Source organism: Nothoprocta perdicaria, unplaced genomic scaffold, assembly GCF_003342845.1.
Source record: "Nothoprocta perdicaria isolate Ctin4 unplaced genomic scaffold, notPer1 scaffold_177, whole genome shotgun sequence".
NCBI classification, from domain to species: Eukaryota; Metazoa; Chordata; class Aves; order Tinamiformes; family Tinamidae; genus Nothoprocta; species Nothoprocta perdicaria.
The window spans coordinates 1,528,043-1,548,395 of record NW_020454949.1 but is presented as its reverse complement, the minus strand read 5'-3'; the positions used below and the strand labels follow the sequence as shown (position 1 = coordinate 1,548,395).

General features: G+C 43.1%; 2 protein-coding genes across 2 annotated transcripts in view; both read right to left on the bottom strand.

Moving 5' to 3' along the window:
- Positions 1–15,698, bottom strand: part of ARHGEF4 (Rho guanine nucleotide exchange factor 4) — a 96,836-nt gene extending 81,138 nt beyond the window's left edge. The window contains exons 1-3 of the mRNA XM_026036349.1: positions 14,405–15,698; positions 11,149–11,475; positions 6,523–6,652 (exon numbers count right to left, since the gene is read on the bottom strand). Coding sequence (XP_025892134.1) covers positions 6,523–6,652; positions 11,149–11,475; positions 14,405–15,508 — 1,561 coding nt within the window. The 5' untranslated portion in view covers positions 15,509–15,698. The remainder of the gene's footprint in view (positions 1–6,522; positions 6,653–11,148; positions 11,476–14,404) is intronic.
- Positions 15,564–20,353, bottom strand: part of LOC112944857 — a 79,459-nt gene continuing 74,669 nt past the window's right edge. The window contains exons 3-4 of the mRNA XM_026036381.1: positions 15,680–18,820; positions 15,564–15,593 (exon numbers count right to left, since the gene is read on the bottom strand). Coding sequence (XP_025892166.1) covers positions 15,564–15,593; positions 15,680–18,820 — 3,171 coding nt within the window. The remainder of the gene's footprint in view (positions 15,594–15,679; positions 18,821–20,353) is intronic.

The following is a 20,353-nucleotide window of genomic DNA, read 5'->3' as shown; positions in this document are numbered from 1 at the left end:
TCATTACCTGCCATAAAAAGAATTGTGGAAGAAAGCTGGCTGTCTGAGAAAGAGTTGTGCTGTTTAACAAGGCTCCGAGGCAACACAAGCGTTTATTGATAAAGGACACTTTGCTAAAGTGCATAAATCCCTGCAGTGCAATGACATCTGTCACTGTAAGATCAAATACTACCAAAAATAATTTATTAGTAGCCACATGGCTTGTAGTATAGCCCAAAATATAGCAAACTCCGTATGCTAGTCACCAGAGAAGGTGCTTTGATTAAAAGGTGAGAATTCTGGTAAAAGCATCACGCAAAAACACTCCCCACGTCTCACGCCTTGGCTGCTGGAGCAGACCAGCCGTGGGCACTGCAGGTTGCTTCAGCGTGGGATGTCTAGGTCATGCCGAAGGGATGCTCTGGGGCTGGGAAGGGGTTTGATGGAGACAAGCAGCTCAGGTGGGATAGTGACAGCCACCCATAGCTGGGACACAAGTACGGCAGCAGGCTGGAAAGTTCAGCTGTTCCTACCATTCGCAAAGCAGATGTTTGTCCAGGCACTTAAACCCCAGACTAGGAGTTTAATTTCACACAAGAATTGAAAACACTTGTTTTACTATTTCTGTCCAAGTTAATGCTGCCCAAAGTAAATAAAGCCACATTATCACATAAACATCACATCCTCCTCGGACAGAAAGATCCCTTTGATTTTGCCTCACTATCTGTGCAATAACAGGGGGATATTTTACATCAAAAAGACTTCTCTTTTACAGAGGATTTCTCAAAAGAAAAATGGTCTGCCTCCATCACTCCAGGTTATTAAAAAGCACCAACATTGCTTAATAAAATTTTGATTGTTTCAGTTAGGCTTTATAAGAAGAGACTTTGCAGTATAGGAGAAAACAAAACAAAACAAACAAACAAAACATAACACCTACACTACTCCTGTTGCTCGACCCAAAAGTTTCCTTCAATTATCTTCTGAATGTAGGTACTTAAACCAAAAAAACATTCCTCTCCATCCCCCAATGCAGGAATGGAGCTATGTCCTCAATTTGACTGCATTCAAACCGCTCCTCTGAGTGGATCAGGTCCTTCCTGGACCTCTTACACCTGCTTGCATGAAAGCCCATGTTTGAGAAACTGGTTTCTCTCATAGGAAGAGGTAACAAAAAGAGCTGGGTGCAGCTACTGGGCGGATGCAGCGCAGAGGTGGTGAGAGCAGACAGCAGAGACAACACAGCTCCCCAGCCCCCCGGGGAAAGGGCAGCAGCCCGGCCTTGCTCCTCGGCCACCACGCTGCTCCACAGAGAGCAGGTAAACTCCATGTACCTGCATCTCCACGACTGGAGCACCAAACCAGAGGCTCTGTAGCAACTGCTCTTGCCTCAGCGACCTCTGCCCCGAACCTGCTTATGTTGCTCCATCTGTTCCCTACTAACGCGCCTGCTCTCTGGCCTGAATGCTTTTTGCAACCACTGAAATATGTCTATGCAGTGCCAGAGACAAGAGTGCTGTGATCCCAGCTGAAGATGCTACTGAGGGACACTTATTATGGAAACTGGCCTTATTCCATTGCATCAGAAAACTACAAAGGCTACAGAAACCACAGTCCTAAAGTCAAGTTTAAAACCCCAGCTCATCACAGAGTGGCTCCATCCAAACACAACTCTTGCAGTTTCTTTTTTTTTCTTTTTCTTTTTTTTTTTTTTTTAATTCACTGATTGTCGAGAGAAGATATGGAATGTCCGAGCTGCTGTCACAGCAACTGTCTCCAAATAGATCAGGGAGCTCACTGAGCAGCCAATACTCAAAAAGCTCGTCTCAGTCTTGGACACCTTCATCCTACACACCTACTAGGTTTCCTAGTCTCTACCAGCTTCTACTATAGTCTCTTACCTTTGAACATGCATTGTCCAAGTTGTTCAGGATTCTCTAGGATCTTCTTTTTAACTTCTTACCCCAAGGAAGGCTTGTATTTATATACCTAAATCCTTCACCTTGGTAGCTAATATATATAATTCTAAATAACTGGCTATGACAAATTTCCAGGATCTTGGCCATCACTTGGCCCAGCTTTTAGCGTTGAGAGAGTCATTGCTGAGCATAGTAGAGACCTCAACAATAGCAAACATTTGTGGCTCTGATTAAGCAGAATCAAGAGTGATATAGCAGGTCTAATCTTTCTCTGCTTTAGAAATAGAGGAAAAAGTACAGTAAGTAAAATGATTAGCTTCTATACAGTTAAATGCTCAGTACTACTTTGGGTTAACAGCAATAAAATTGATGTTTCATGCTACAGAGATGCACTTCTAAGGGCTCAGACGCCACTTTTTTCCCCATGTCCCTTCAAGAACTAAAAATGACAAAAATGGAATAAATAGCTCTGCTTGTTATTTTGCTGAACTACAGGACTGCTAAATATTTATAAGACATAATGAAATCCTGTTATTAAGCTAATATTTTCCCTCTTGAATAGATTTCTCTAGTGGCTGTCAAACATCTTCACATTAACTGTTGCCAAGTGCAAACTTAGCAGCCCATCTATAGCTGGGAAAACAGGATGAAAGTTGGCCACATGATGTTGAGCAAACAAACAGTCCCTTTGCCTCTGGAAAATACTTTCCACTATACCAATCAGGGCAGAGGATAACTCAGAATCACTCATTTGTCAGTTTTCCAGGCTAACTACAAAACCGTGGACTTTGAGAACATGGCTTGCCTATTCCTATTGCTCATGCAAGATTTCCACGTCCTCCCAACATGTCCATCAGGACAGGCGAGGCAAAGTGAATTCCTGCCTCTTGGTTGCCAGGATCCACACTGGCATCATAGTGATTCCTGTAGGTATCTGAGAAGGGGCATGTTAAAGTTTTTTCACTGTCTCAATCTGACAGATACAGGGAAAATAGCCAAAGAGATTCAGCTTACTTTTAAATAACAGAGGTTTAAAAGCTATTCTAGTACAGCTGTATGAGAAAAAGCTAACCTTGCATTAGTCAAGAACATCTCTACGACATGGTGACAAACCTGAAAAGTTAAGGATCATAGGTACGACCCTGTCCAAATATCTCACAGATTCTCTGACAGCAGAATCAGGGAAATAACTGGGAGAAGGTAACAAGGGCAGGGGCAAGGAAGAGAACAGAAAAGTTTCCAGTAGAGAAGCACTAGGGAGCTCTCTTCCAGAGAACTTTGAGCATTTGCCTGCCACCCCTTTCCTGGTGTGTCCTGGGTCCAAGGGTTCTCAAGACCTTCAGAGACTGCCAAGAGACAGAACTGCATTCCTGCATCTGTTTCAGGAAGGGGCTTGTTTCTGGTCTTTCACATTAGTTCAGCATATTCGAACATTGTTAAGGATGGGATAAATACCCACTGCCAGGTACAAATGAAGCCATGGGCACAACCAAACAACTAAAGAAGAAAGGCACTCAGTATCCCCTAGTGCTACCTGCTACAACATGTCGGGGAGGCTGAAACACCTCCTTAAACTAACTAATAAAACACACTTCTTTGCTAACCTCCCGGGGGATTAACCTCTTGCTTCTCTAGAGGAAGCTCAAGACTCCTTCAAGCTTCCCTGAATAAGGAGAAGCCAGGACCAATCCAGCTGCTCTTTATTTCACAGATGTTAGAGCCATCTACTGGCTTCTCACAGCTTCTCAAGTGGTCTCCCTGGGCTGAGGAGGCGACAGATCTACATCCTACAGGAGTCTTGCCAAGATAAAAAACATCAGCGAGCCTGACCCTTCCTGTTGGAATATCCGAGATGAGAGGTTTGAGTCCGTCCCATTTCTCCAAGTGTAACAGTAGCAGAGGAACTAGTGCCTCTAGGAACTAGCTAGGTCTAGGTACTAGCTAGGAACTAGTGGAGTACCAGGACCGGTTGGAGGAAAACAATGTTAACAAAAACAACAGCTATCGCATCAAAACCCAAGTCCTTCTGCTAGCACTTGTGTCATGTTGGGGATGGAGGCGCTCTCACCTTCTGTAATAGCAGGTTTGTGCCCAGCTAAGCTCCTGTCCTCTGCTAACAGGACATGGCCATGAATGACAGCTCTTGGGCTATGATCTTGGCAAGCGTCGTTTATACCTGGAGAACTGAGGGGGACTCAAACAGCCCCATCCCCACAGCCTCCAAAGGGTCCTCTGCACCAAAATAAGCAGATTTTGGGCGTGACAATTTTACCTACAGTTTCAGCATGGCACAGCTATATATTGCACAGTGCTTTTATATCCAGTGTCCTTGGTGACTATAAAAAGTTCTGGAAAGATTAATACAAGTAATTGCAGCTTAATCATTAAGAAGCTTAAAATCAGATTAAATGGATTCATCCTTTTATATTACATGTATTTTAAATAACCTGCAGCTCTGTCAAAAGCAACAAGTGCTGCAGTGAAGCTGTGCAAGAATCAAAGAGGGGGCACACAGCTGCTCTACTGCTGCCTCAAGGACATTCCCAAACCGAACACTGACCCAGCAGCTTCTAGTATTGCCTCCACCTCCTGAGCTTTTCTTCCCAGCTACCTCACACCACAGGAGGAACACACATCCACAGCCCTCATGCGAAGCACAGCAGCACCACTCCGAGATGGCCGTGGTAGAAGTGTTACAGCTTTTCCTCTGCTCATCATATCCTCACATTCAGCATACTTTTTTTTTTTTTTCGTGGCAGAAAAAGGGTTTTGCTGCAGCATCTTGTTTGTTTTGCTGCAGTTCCACAGAAATTGCTGAGGCCTTGGGTCACGGTATGAGACGCTCACAGTACTCACCTCAGGAATACGGTGTGAAATCTTGCAGGCGATTCAGGTTTCACATCCCAAGTCTGGATGACTTCAGGGCATTGGCAACTGGTCAGTCTGTACTCACTCCTCCTTGCTCCCCAGAATTCACACACAGACACACTTCCCAGTTAAATGCCCTCAGTTAGGAATTACCGTGACATTTGTATCAGCTCTGACTGGGAATTTACCTCTAGAATAGTGCTGCTTAGGGACTTCAGTTGGTGTCAGAGGTGCACAGACAACATTGACAACAATGGTTTCCATTTGGGATTTCTAGGCAGCCTTTTTAACTCAGCTGGTCCTGAGTGTTGGGAAATAGATGCTTGTGACAGGCAGAAGTCACAGCCCTCTGTGCTGACAGACCAAGGCAAGGCTCCTGACATGACAACAAGTAGCTTCCTATTTTCAGATGAAGCCTCAAGACTCCAAACACGAGCACATCCATGTGCCAGGTACTCCACGGTGCAAAGCGCCAGAAAGCAAAGCCATTTGCTTGGCAGAATATGATGACCATTAGACTCTTAAATAATTAACACAAGGTTATGTCCTTTTAATTAGCTTCAGTAGTTTTTGCTCAATGGTACAGGGAGACTTTCTGAAGCAAAGAAGCTGGCGGCTTGGGCACCCAGCTGTGGTGGCTTTCGCTGTCTAGATTCCTAACCACTAAATAACCCCTTTTTCCATTTTCCCACCCTGAGGTACTATAATAGAGATACCGGCAGTGTTTGGGCAAGTAGTGTCAGATGAAAGATTTAAAAACTTAGCAAAGATAAGTCTCACTATTTAATAATCTGTGGGAACTGCATTTTAATTCTGAAGATATGTCAGTCATTAGAAGTGAATTAGACACCATACTTGATGCATATTCCTCATGAAAATACCATAAAATACATTATGAATTTTTCCATTAAGACAATTTATTTAAAGTATAGGGTACTTCTATCCCTAAAGACTGATTTAGGTGCATTAGTGCCTAATGAGCAACTGAGAGGAAGCCAACCAGGCCTACTGTAGCCTTCACTAGCAAACACAAGGCAGGGTGTCTGTTTTGGCTGCAGAATTCAAATTGAAGAGCACAATGTATGTGACATTATCATGGGCAGACTAGAGTTCTCATAAGACAACACAGTATTTCCACACCAAGCACACCATCATTGCCATTAGTGAGTTTTTCCTACCCATTGCAGTAGTTAACAAGTTGTTTCTATACTTTATTCTCAAATTATTAAAATGCTATAATAAATTTAGTTGTGAGGCTTGCAGTGAAAAACACAGCCTGCCCTTCTATACCACATCAAAGCAAGCCCAAACAAAACACGAGGCTTCCCTTGCTGAGAAAACAGAGATTTAAATTCAGTTAGACACTTTGCAAAGGTCATCATCCTCCAGTCAGTGTGAGAGAGCTCTCTGACACCGACGAGCTTTGCAGCTATGTGGAATCCAAACCAGTCCCCCTTGCCGCCCAGTCCTAAGTTCCTCAGTGCTGCCCCTGGGTGGCCCAACTCGCGTAGGAAGAGCGATGCACCTGAGCCTCTGAGCAGCATCCTGCTCGTTCATGTGAGAACAGAACAAATTAGAACCTGAGAAAGCACATGGCAGAAGGACTCCAAAGCAGATTTCTACTCAGACATCCATCACATATGGAGAGAGCATGCAACAGGAATAAGGTAGAGTGCTTGTTACACAGTTTCCACGCTGAATGCACCAGCAGTTAATTCTCTCATAACACATTTCAAAGCAAGAGGTGTGTACATACCAGGAAAAGCAACACGCTGCTTCCAGCCAACACAGTCCAGGCCTGTTGGAGTGCTCTGGGAAAATGGATGCAGCTTAAGGGGCAGAACGTCAAAGGCAAGGGCAGAAGTAATGGGTACACCCATCTCAGCCTGCAACAAGAGAGGGGAAAAAAAGGCAAGACATTAAACTTGGATAGCCCATAGTACAAAATAGAGCATCCATCATGGAACACCTATTTCCACTGCTGATGCTTAGTCATGTAAGCAGTATGTTAGTAAACATTTGCACATGGATGATTATGGCTAGAGAGGTTAAAAAACGTACTGAGAAGGCAACAAAAGCTGCAAAGTGGTAAGAACTGCAGGATAACTGACACTGCCTCAGGTTCCACCTCATTCTGAACACATACCTACTACACTACGACCTCTTCCTTTTTGCTACTTTGCCTGTTTTCCATCTCTCACTGAAGCAAGAGTTTGAGATGCCGAGGCCTAGGAACTTACATAGGATCCTTCCCTCTCCCTACTAGCCCATATTGCATCCCAAAATCTGCTTCCCACTACCATTTTAAGTGTCCAGCTGAGCAACCCTCCCGTTAAGACTTTCTTTTTAGAAGGCAGCTATTAGCTAAAATATCCTTCCCAAAGGAAACAGCAAGCCAAGAGCACCGAACAGCCACGCACTGGCCAAGCGGCCGAGGATGCTGCTGGCTGCGCCCAGTCTGCTTTGGTTTCCATGAACTTATCTGCCGGAAACAAGGAAAGAACTTCCAGTGTTTTGGCACACATATCTCCCAAGTGACAGCATGAATCCTGTACAGGTTAACCTAAACAACACTTGTTCATTTATTTATATCTGTTGGAATTTATAAAATTCCAGCAGAGCCCAAGTGGCAGCACAGTCTCTTCCAGAGACAATCAGATCAAGCAAACCAGGCAACATGCTGAACTGCAGCTCTGAAATGCCATCGGTAAAGGCCAGGCTATTCACAGGGAAGGGGACAGATGACATTATTGTTACGTTTAAGACTAAGAGGCAGGATGCTGCCTCAGGGCCATTTCATTTTTATTACTGCCCAGAATAATTTAAGAGGAGACTTGGGGTACAGTCATTATTTGACCGTTATCCTAGGGAATATAGTGCTTCCCAGGCAGGGAAAGGAAGCACTTCCAGAGATCTTAACAATGTGTAGGCTGAGTTTCTCACTCCCCACAAGGAAAAGGAGCAGAGTGTAGTAAAGACTGTCTCTTCTATACTTTCTTCCATGGGTTCAAGGGGATTATTTCTAGGCTCATATACACAGAGCGCTCCCCACTGAACAGCTCAGTCCCCGAGAGAGGCATTTACCCCTGCTGCGTGTCTGTGGCTTGCTGGGTGCAAAGCAGAGGGAGATTCATCTTGAGCAACCCTCCCTCCAAAGTGCCTCCAAGGAGCCCCCAGTGCTCAGAACCATGCTAGCGCATTGCAAAACTTCATTTTCTCATATTTGCAATGAGGTAGCATGAGGTGACTATGAGCGGTATCCAGGACAATAAGTTAAAGATCTATTTTCACTGCCTCTCATTTCTGTCTCATAACAAAAGCCAGAGCTTTTTCTGTACCAGCCCCCTCCGGGTATATTCCCCTGACGTTCCTTTTAGGAATCTCTCTAATTTGGCAGTGCAGAAACTGTGCTCTGACAAATGCTCCCAGAAACCACATCTTTGTCTCTAATACTGTACCTTGCAGAGGCATCAGGAATAAAAGTCAGGTTTTAACTTTTTGTTGAAATAGAAAAGGGTGCGAGCAAACAGGCAGTTAGAAGATATCACTAAAGCACGTCCTCCAAAACTAATTCTCCAAACAGAGCCCATGACCATTACAGCATTATGTGTATGTGAGGCATTGACTTGTTCCAGCTGGGGCACTTATGCTGCATTTCACACTGTGAAACCCTCCATGGCATGAAGGACAGAGTCTAGAGCCCAGCAAAAGAAAATTGATTTACTCACTATCACGTGAGTTTTTCTTATTCCATTTCAGAGGAAGTGGTGTTCAAAGGTTTGTCATGACCACTTAAATGTTAACACTTTACGGTACAAGATCAGAAGATGCTCAGCTTGTTATTGGTAGCATTTCGTTATAACGGACACCTGGGTCAATCTTGACTCTAGGGATTTACAGACTGCTCTAATTTAAAGCAGCTCAGCAGCTTACTGGACCCGAGCAAAACAAAGACCCATTTTTGATGTTGCTTAGAACTGATATTTCAGTGGCTATTCTTTAGTTTAAAGGTAGTTTCTAGGCTGCTTTTGTCCATTTCCCTCTGAATCACAACTGCCAGCCTTCAAAATAGTCTGATATTACTTCTATGCTCCTTTCCATAAACTCATGCAAGTGATAGAATAACAGCAAAAATGGGCACTGAAGGCTGAGAACGCTTTATACTCCTCCCCAGTCTGCCCTATTTAGCTGCTTCCACAATATTGCAGCATTACATCACCTTGCACACTGACTTGATCTTGACTTAACGCAATATGATTTGTCATAACTGAAACCACACAACCCAAGGCAGCCATGTGTCAGAAGACATCAGACTTGCCATTTCAGAGCTCCAAAGCCCCCTACAGTTGCCTAGTTTCAGTCACAAAACCACAAAAGACAATAAATGTCTTACAAAGCTTCTTTTGTGATAACTTATTTCTCTTCATAAATAGGGAATCGGGCACCGTTCTAAAACTGCCCCCAGTGCTGCAGCTTGAGCCAGCACTCCCACCACATCTGGGAGTATGAATAAAGAAAAACATTGTATTAATTCCAAATGCAGCCTAGGCCAGCAGTATTACAGTAACAGAGCACTGCAAAGACAGAATAAAACACAATAGGAAAGAGAAACAACACAATAACTATTAAAGCTAAACAAGATTCAACTATAGGGGCATATAGGAAACAGGCCTTGAATCTCAAGAGTTCTCAGCAAAACTTATCACTATACTTTCTTAAACCATACACAAAGATTTTAAAAAAAAAATCTACATGGCTCACCAGGTGTATGATATTAAGTGAGAGAACCTCAATGGGAGAAGAATGGGAGCTGCTATTCATTACATATCACAATTTAAAGGTAAGTAGTAGCATGAAAATGGGTGGGAATGTTCAAAAGAGAAGCTGTTTTTAGTAGTTTTACTGGTGGTCTCAGTACTGTCCAACATATCTATAGAATGGTTTGGATTTCTATTGCTACCCACATATATCAAGTAATTGTAAGCAATATTTTTAGTGTGTTATATTTAGGTTTGGTGATAAACAGAAACCAGTATGCCAGGGATGTGCTTTCCCTAATTATTCTTTCAGAAGTTGGAACAAGATGGAAAACCTTGTAAAAGTAACCACAGTTACTTTTAATGGTAGCACATGGGCCTCAAGAGGACTGTTCATTCGCTTGGACACAGAGCTGGCAGCCGGGCTGAGCATCCTCGCTAACATGAGAATTGACAACGTGTGGCAGAATCAAGACCAATGCGCATCAAATCCTCAGCCAGTTATATTTTGAAAGGGCAAACAAACAGAATAGTGCAAATTTTAGCCTCTCAGTTCCTCAGAAACCCTTTTCGTGGACTGGCCTGGCTTTGTGCCCTGGGTGTCCCTTGGCTTTGACACGAGGCACTCGCAGGCAGAGGGTTACAAGGCTCTGCCCCAAGCACCCCAGACAAGCTCACCTTTGTCTACTGAAGGGTTTCTGCCTCATTACCAGCAGATCAGGTAGGATCAGGCCTCAGCCACCTCAGACCTTGCCAGAAACAGGCAGCAAGCACAACAGAGAGACAGGGAAACAAATGAAGACAACAGACTGAAAGAGAAAGTTCTGCGGAAAGGTCTTACTTGAAAATCTGTGACTTGATTTCAAACTTGCTCAAAAATTTCTTCCATATTAGCAGCAGGAGTTGCATAGAATTTTCCCTCAACCACATATCCATTTTTCACGGAAGCTTGGTGTTTTATATGTAAGAGCTAAATTTGGCTCCTGGAAGCAGATTCATGGTTCTCTCCAAAGGGAAGAAACTTCAGCTCTAGATCCAACAGTACTAGATGCTGTGTGAGTCACAGCAGCCACAAAGTTTGTCACAAGCAATCACAACTCTGACCTTAAAGTCTCCCATGGTGCAGAGGAGATTGCTAATAGTTAAAACTCCAATGTCAACGTCCTCTCAAGCACTTTCCAGAGGAATTGCCAGAAGTCTTTCCTCAGAAGAAGAGAGCTGGCCTCAGATACAAGGGAATCTAATTTATAGGTCACTTTCCAAAGCGATACAGCAATGCTACAGGGCACTGAGATTTCATCAGTTTAATTTACATTGATACAAGACAACTTTGATTTGCTCCTTGTTCTCCCTACCTTCAGCCTGCGGAGCCATCTGATGCAATCACAAACTATTGCTCAACACAGCAGCGGGCAGGGATTAAAAAAACCTTTCAAGATAATACTTGTAGCGATGAGTTCAGTGTTGTAGAATCAGTCACCAAAGAATAGCAGGCCCAGAGAGAAGCAGAGAAGACTGGTCTAAAATGTGGTGCAAAAGAGGAATATGGCGACAGCAGAAAGGAGCAGCCAGAGCAGAGAGAGGTAAGACAATGCCAGAGAATGGGGAGGATGGTGGTTTCTTACTTTTAAATGGTGCTCTGGGAGGTGCTGCAATTGAATTCCTCTCTCTGGCTGTGTCTCCTTCTCTAGCTTCCCTTTTTGGTTCCTTTCCATCCAGACATCATCGAAGCTGAAGCACTTATAAAGGGGTTTAGGTGTCTTCCTTCTCCTCTCTGGAATGTCCTTGGCTTTTTCATCTGGAGCAAGGAAGGAAAGCCTTCGGGCTTGGCTCTCCAGGGCTGAGAGAGGGCGTGGGGATGGTGGAACCTGGGGAGGCCTCCTTTTGTGATGGGGAATCCATTTCTCACTTGGCCTCTTTTCAGGTGGTGTCTGGCACTGCTGTTTAGGCTCCTGTTTTACAAGCAACAGGTGAAAACACAGGGTTTGTTGACTGGAAATTTTATTTGCTTTAAATCAGATTGAAAGGGGGATGGCATAGCTGAGTTGTCTGTTTTAAGAAGAAAAAGCAGCTCATGAGAAGTGGGAGACTGAAGACTGCCTGTCCTCGCCTCGCGAGGCCTCGGCAGCGCTGCTGTCTGGATTCCAGACACTATAATACCCATTCCCTTTGCGCAGGACCATGCCCTTTTCACCCTCCATCTCAATGGCGCATTACAATAATACTACATGTAGGATTTAGGTCACTCTGCCTGTATAGTATTGTTTACAAAGAGAGACGGTCTCTTTGAAAATGGAATAATGCCCAATCTGGTCGGTCTATGCTTTTCCCACCGTGCTCCATCTACAGAAAGTGAAAATGCTTCCTCAATGCCTGCAGGCCTCACATATTAAACTCAGCACTTTGCACTTGACTCTCATTCTCTTTTAATGTGTATAGCTGCACAAAACCCTATCTTTTGTAGTTGAAAAATATAAAATCAAGCAGACCCCGAGGAATCGAACTTTTAATCCAGGTAGCATCAGGTAAAGTCAGCAAAATTTAAGGTGGAAGATAACTGTATTGAGGAATGAGTGATCTCAGCAATTTCATTTTGGGCCAAGAAATGCTTTGTCCTGACAATAGCACCGTTGTAGACTCTCACAGTTCACCTGAAGAACCCAGACACAACAGTCCTAATCTCCTCGCCATCTCTGTTCATAATTCTTTTACAATCTGTTGAGTGAAGGCTCTCTGAAAACTCATGGATTTCTAGGCCTGGTGTACAGGTGACCAGGGCAGGGCATAGGCCAACCCTGGGTCTCATCAAGACTCATCAGGAACACTGTGAAGCAAATCCCTGATTCCTCACCTCCAAGAGAAGACATTACGCTGCATCTTAGAGAAATCCCAGTGAACCCTGTACACTACACATAAAATGGTGGCTGTTTAGCAGGGGTAGATACCAACCAGGTGTACAACTGTTGAAATTTGGAGATTTCAATCCAGTAACTTTGCGTAGGGCTGAAGAACTAGGGTGCATGACCCTCACCCCACGGTGCAATCCCAAGGATGCTATTCTAAATTCAGAAAAATCTGAAGCCACTCAGGAAGTGAGTGGCAACAGGGAATCAGAATGGTAGCTGATCCGTTGAAGTTTGGGACACCACTATAGCATGAAAAAAAATGGAGACCACTGGCAAAAAACCTGGATGGGAGCTTGGGGAATATGTGTGTAACTCCTCAGTGGAGGGCATGCGGGGATGCTCCAACAACTCCACAGTTAACCATTTTTCTAGCATTCCATCAAATCATGCCCCCTATCAATGTAGAACATAAATTTGTTTTTTTCTTTTAATCCACTATTAATGTTATGACCCTTTGGGTTAGCAACATATATAAGGAAGATCATCCTTAATGTTTAAATGATAGTTAAATCATTGTCGGAAAGACTTAAGATTGCAAGTATACTTTGTTCAATGCCTCGGCTGTATTTTCAGAAGTACCTAATAAAAATAGCTTTACTTATCAAAAGCCACTGGCTACAGAATTGAGTACAGTTCTGCTTCATTTCACAATGTCAAATAATCCTACGCTGGGAATAAACAAAAGCCTTATCTACTTCCATGTGTTAGATGTTGTGTCCTGAAAACCAGGACAGTTACATTAATTTCTAGGCTCTAGCTGCATTTAACCAGTTTCAGACATCATATTCTGCAGTCCCCAGAAGAATTAGTAAAATTTAACCATTTTTGTATAGCTTAGATTTTCACTATTTCCTTTAAATTACTTAAACTAACCATCAATTGAAGAGGAGCAGTTATTTGCTCCTAACGGTTGCATTTGAGGATGTGGGTTTGCCTATCCAAGGCTTGACACATGTCTCTCCACTTTACCCTCCTCTCGATCCTCTTTTGGATCCTCCTATTTGCAACCAGTCCTTAGCTGCAGAACTGATCAATTCTGGATTCGCGAGCTCTCGGAGAAGTGTCTGCTTGGCGTGGCGCTCCAGACAAAAAATCTCTCATTCTCTCTCAATTGCCACTTTTGCAAATTGGTTCAACAAAACCTGCCTTCCCCCTTCTTAATGTCAAAATTCATCAACAATATTGAAAAAGTAGCATGAGAAGGGCCAGTCACTCTGTTAGTTTGTGCTTGGCCACAGAAAGAGATTCCTAAGCTCTCAGCCACTAACAGCTTAGGATAAAGAGTCCCTGACAGAGGAAGTGTGTGTTTTTAATTGCCTGAATCAACTGAGAAGCCTTTACTCAATATACGCTCTGTGAAACCCAGTCTATGACAAGTTAACTAATAGATTACCAAGATTACAGTATAATACAACAGTAAAAGAAAATGCAGACAAAGCTCTTTTTCTTCTGTTCACAGTATGAAAACTGCACCCCAATGGCAATCAATGGGGAGCAGTGGTGATTGTAAAATGCTTGCAAATTTTGAAAGACAGCTTGTTGCTGCCTAAAAAAAGATTTTGCTTCTAAAAAGCGGCTGCTAGCAAGGGGAATGGCAGTGCTTTTCACTCTCAGAAATATACTTGCTACACAGTCATGGGGCTCAATTCTGCCTTGTTTCAGATGTGTAAGATCCAGGTAAGCACTTGGCTTTAGGAAAGGGCAGTGTCTGTCTGAGGCATATTATGCATTTCTACTATAGCGCTGGCTCCACTTGTATGGATTTTTGTGGTAAATATTCCCTTAAAATAAGCATCAATTCATATTCTCTGAGAACAGGAACTCAAGGATTAACTGGTGTGCCCTGTCTTAGACAAAGCGGCACCTTCACACACCGATCTAGCCAGTGACAGAGTTTCACTGGAATTCCTTGATCACATTAAGAGCAAAGACTTTGCAAACCAAACCAGCCAATCATTCCCAGACCACCACTCACCTCATCTCTGAGTATGTCACTAATGGAAGAGGCTGTATTTAAGCTGATCTGGGATTGACTGCTTATCCCACTGTCATCCTTCTGGTATTCACTGTCCAGCGAGTGTACAGAAAGTAAAAGACTACCTCTGGGTTTCAGTGTCTTGGGCCTCTCGGGAGCTTCCAAAGTGCTGTCCACTGCAGCACTGTTCCCAAGAGAGATCATGGAAGTGGCACATATTCTTCCAGGATAATGGAAGCTCTTGCATTGAGAAGTGGACCGTGGGCTCTGTGGTTTAGGACTCATTGGCCTACACGGCATGTCTTTACCTTCATAAGTTGACAGCTGGGGACATGATGGACTTGACAACTGCAAGTCACTGGGACTAAATGGAGATTTCACCCAGTATTCATCTAGAGAAGTATTTAAAGTGTTGACCAGGGCCTCCTGTTGTTCCTCACAGTCTGAACTCTGTGAGTATTTTGTGCCCAAGTCATGAGACTGTATTCGCTTCCTCCATATATCTGGAGATGAAGAGACATCAATATGCTCTACAGAAGGCTCAGAACAGCAGGCATCTCTCACAGAGCCATTAGCTGTTCCTCTTTTCAAAAATGCTTGTCCATTGGAAATACCCTGTCTCTCGACTGATGTTGTTCCCATCACATGGTCTCTATTTGTGTTAAGACTCTCCTGGGTGGGTGATAGGTTTGCCAAGACCATCCTTTTTAGTCCATCTGTCTCCTTGCTTTTTAGAAAAGCTTTCCAGGTACTCTGGCGAAGTTTGACTTTCTCCTTTTCGTATTTCAGTGATACTCTCGCGCTTTGCTCGGTATTTTCTTTTTCTGGAGATTTGGATTCAAATAAGCTTGAAAGAGATTTGTGTGCTAAGGCCAGCCTTGTCCTGAACTTCTTGCCCTCAGAGTTTTTGTGTCTTTTGTATTCATTTTCAGGGAAGGATTTTTGAATTCGTAGGTATTCCAAAGGTTCACAGTCACTGTGTACAGAGGAAGCTGAAGCTTGTCCATCTGCATATTTCTCAGCTGCCAGCATGGGAGCAGTAGAGTTTGTATCGGTCTCTTCCATCAGGATCCGACCAGAGCCAGAAGCCTTCCTCAGGCTCATTCTGTTGAACAGTCCGGCAGGTCTCTCATAGAATAAATCATCGTCATCAGAATATTCAGACCCATAGCTTTCCTTCCTGTGGAAACTAAAACCAGAAGAATAACTTTTAAAAGACTGCAAACTCTCGGTATCTTCATCCTCTTTCCCAGCATCCAGTTCTTCCGTTTTTGCCTTGATACCAAAGAAGCTGCTGCTTCCTTGACTTTCTGCCGTAGCAGGCTTTGTTTTCCTGAAAGAGGTCATTTTTGAAAAAACCAAAAACCTGGGAGATCTCCCAGTATTCCCATTCTTTGTTGTTTTTTGCACAGCTTTATGGAGACTGCTGTTACTTCCCAGGATGTGGCAGGAGCTTTCATCCATCTCCTCACTGTTGGTGCTGCACATGCTTATGTTATCCAGGCCTAGTCTGCAGACATTATGGTTCTCCCTTTTCCCAGAACAGTTAAAGACATCGGGCACATCCAGATTCAGTGCATTGTCTTTGCTGGCTGTGTCTTCCATAGCATCCCCCCCTTTTCTTTCTCTAGTAGAAGGATCTTCATAAATATTTATTTGTTCCTTTGAACCATAACAGCCTTTAGTTGTTTCCATGCCTGTTCCTTGTTTGCAGGTGATGTTGGGGCCTTGAAGGTCATCATCAGCACCATCTCCCTCATATAGATTGCTTACACCGTCCTCTTCCAGTGCTACTGCAGTGGTTATACATTTGTCTTCCTCTCTACCTTGATGTACCTTGAATTCCTTTTCCTTGGTCACCTGGTCATCTCTTGTTTCAGTCCATGACTTTTTCAATTCTAACTCAGAATGCGTCCTTGTTCTGTGGGGCTCAACCTCAGAAGTCCTTATGGCAGTTCTGCTATGGGATTTCAGGAGTGCTTCACTGCTTTCATCTGCTCTGTCTTCTGCAACAAGTATATCATTGTCCAAAGGTAAATTAACACTTCCAAATTCCACCTTTCCACTTGTTACTGTGCAATTACTACAGCTGAAACCTAAGGATGAAACCAAATCTGTTTTCTCCAATTTCTGTTGTGAAACTTCTGATTTTATTTCAGCCGTATCCCAAGCAGAGAGCACCTCTGCACCACTAGGAAAGGGGTATATGGATAGAATTTGCTCTTTGCAGCTACAGCATTTATTCAGAACTCTTTCTGGATCATCATGAGGTTTGCTGACAATATGAGGAGACACCAAATCACTGCTCACCAGGTCTCTCCGTGTTCTGGTTACTGTTTCAGTAGAAAGGTCATCATTCAGTGTCTTGGACTGCAATCCTTTCTGCTCTACAGATACTATAATCAAGGCAGGCTTTACCTCTGGAAAATTCATTAAATGCTTTCCCTGATCTATATAATCTGAACTGGGAGTCATTTCAAGAGCAAAGACACTGTCCTCATCCTTTCTTTGAAAAGTAGGATGTTCATTTGTTACTTGCTCAGAGCAACAACTTAAGGCACCGGTTTTACAACTTGTATTTTGCTGCATTGAATCTTTGTGCTTTGCTCTAGTGTCACTGCCACCTGGTTGCAATGTAGTTTCCAGGGCTTTCCAACCAAAGAGAATGTTAGAAGTAGCCTTTAACCCTCTTTTCTCTACCATGACCTCTCTACCTGACAACTGAGAATCAAGGCCATCAAGGCCACTGTCCTCCAATGTGTTCTGTGGCTTTCTACCTGGGGAAACGTAGTTCACAGAATAACCCCAATCTCTGTTTTCTGCAACATCAGGAAAACCTACAAGACAGGACACTGCATTGTCAGTGTCACCAATGCCAGATTCAGCATTAATATCACAAGGGAATCTGCATGCTTCCAGATCCTTCTCAGATTTGTACTGATCATTTTTCACTAGTTCTTCAGCATTTATGATCACCGGCTCACAAGCCAGGGCAGAAGAAGTCTCTTTTTGTTTTGGATCACACACATCAGCATTTCTCCATGCTGAAGATGAGCTCTCAGCACATGTATCTGCTGTTTCTGGGCTAAGGCCACATGTCTCTGATTTAGAGTGCAAATTACAATCCACATATTGGTGTGAATCTGCTGGTTGAGAAAGCTGATCTCCATTTAAATCTTTGCTGGTATTAAGAAGGGATCTTTTTATGCCAGATTCGCCATCTACTTTTACGGCTTTTTCAGGGCTGATCGCTACCCTTTCTAAGTTTTTTGAAGCATATTCAAAATCTAGTCCTTGAAGATGTATTCTGGAACATGACCACCTAAATTTATCTGTTAGATGATAACAATCCCCCACATACTCTCCCATATTCAGAGCACTTATATTTTCAGGTACACTATGCCATGTCTTCCTTTCTGCAATCTCTGGTCGAATGAGTGGTGGCTGAGATTTTGATTTGAGGTGGCTCTGGTGAAAGAACGAATCTGATGCCAACATGGCCTCCGTGCTTCCTTGTTTTATCCTTTTACATGTGATTTCATCACTATTAACCAAGTTCTCCCTATGACATTTTATACTGGACAAAGGACCTAGCTCACATTTATACTCAGATGCCCCAGCGTGACTCCCATCGTAAGTTCCATTTGTTTCAAAATGAATATTAGGCAAACTACAGCTTGGTGCTGCATCTGACTGGAAAGGAAGTTTCTGTACCTCAGGAAAAATCAAACAACTTTCGGAGCTTGCTTTGAAACAAGCAATACTTAATGCTGCAGACTGTTTTTTCTGTCTTGCAACAGCATCTTCAGCAAGTACTGAGTCGACACAGGATTGCACTGTACTGCTTTCAAACTCTGCTTTAGCTTGCAATCCTTCTACTATCACCTTTTTGTCTGTCTTTGATACAATGTTCTGTTGACTCACTTTGTTCTCTAGGTTGGAAATAACACTAGTTAATGTTTGTTTTTCATCGCCCTCTTCTTCACCTTCTGACTTTGACATTTGTATGTGAAATTCATTTTTCCTTGGTGTTGCTTTTATTTTGGAAGACGCTTCTAACTGCACCTGCTGCCTAAATTCCGGGTGCCTCGAGCACTTAGGTTCATTAGTTGTGTCTACCTTTGCTTTAGAAAGACTACAGCAGAGATCTTTTTTTTCAGCAGAGAGACAATTTGAATCCAAGCAAGTTTCCCCAGTTAAATCACTGGCAACAGATTCTGTTTCTGATGCACTCTCATAAGGCTCAGTTTTTACATCAGACAAAGATTCACTCTGATGTGATAGGGTCTCAAAATAATCTTCATCTGTTTCTTGGCTTGATCCACGTATCTCCAGCTCTTGTGTGCTAGGGGTGGAAGAGCTCAGATCATCCTCAAACTCTCCTTCACTGACGTAGTTTTCAACTGGTTCTGGAGTCTGTGAACAAAGAGAAAAGAATTAGTTAGCAACCAACATGCGACAAGATAATAGGGATTATTAGAAAAGAGACTTAAGAACACAATACAATTACTATATGCTGATGATTCTGGAAGTTATGCTTGCCATATTAGTTATTGATGTCCATTTCTATTTCTTATTTTTTTTTCTAAACACTTCTTAACTAAAGCTTTTTTATTTTTATTTATGCAAGGGCCAAAATGCACCTTTTGGGCACATCCTTCAAAGTGCAGTCCCAAGACACATTTCACATTCAGATAAATTAGATGGAAGTTATTCTTTGTCAGTAGATTTAAAAATTCTCATGAATCCATCTTTGAATCCAGACAGGAGTTTTATACTATAAACCATAGATGACATTGTTACTGTCCAAATTACAGGAATGCAGCATAAGTGTATGCAGAACTGTTCTACACTTAGATAACTGAAACATCACAAAGTTTCTAACTCCAGACTCCAAAGTGCAGAGGGCAATTTGGAAGAGGGATGGCACTAGGAAAACACAAGGGAGCTGTGTTAAGCTAAGGAAAGAGTGGAAGATGAATAGATTTGAAACAAGGAAAAAGTTGGAGAAAGAAGGGAGGTCTGTCTCAGTTCTGAAAGTATTTCACTTTACCACTTTTATCATTCTCCCTTGTACTTAAACAACTTTCAGATCTTAACAGCAGACACCTCTGTGGAGGCTCAGAATAAAAGAAGTTGGTATTTTCTCTTGACAGAAGACTCAAAATAAGAACTGAGTGGAGGAGGGAGGTTCAGTGCTTCAAACCAAGTGCAGCAATCCAAATTGAAAGCAATTGCTTTCACACAATTAAGCTCCACCAAACTGCAATGTAACTTCCACACAAGTCATGTAGCCAGCAGAACATGTCCTTTACTGTGTGCAAGCAGCAACACGTGTAATTGAACTCCTTCAGTAATGTCAAATCCTGCTATCACCAGGACAGAAATGACTAGCACTGAGGCAGCAGAGAGCAGCATTTCACATACCGAGCGCACGGCATGGACGGTGTCACAGCTGGCTCACGTGCCATGAGCAGAGGAGCAGCTGTTCTGCACTAACAGCACTGCCTCTCCGCAGGGCTCTGAACACAGATTTACAGATGACAATAAACTAAGATAAAACCTGCTCAGGCAATTAGGAAGTAAGCCCTGAAGATGCCCAGCTACCCCCAAGGATAACTAAGAATTAAATTGCAAAAAAATTAGGGCAGAGATCTCATAGGGTCAATTTATCCTTCCAGGCACCGCTATACCAGACCGAAAAAATAAAACAACACGAAATTCATTTTTTGGTGTTTATGGTATTATTCAAAATTATGCAAATAAAGCAAAAGTAGATTCCCCAACATTGCCTTCAAACCTTGGGAAATGAGGAAACAAGTTCTAGGTGTGAAGGGTGCCAACCAACAACGTCAGCCTTCGTGCCTGGCACAAGCCTGGGGCTGAGCATGTGTCCCCCAGTACTGCTAACGGGAAGAGTCAGAATTTTGACTTGCGGCAGCGTTTGGG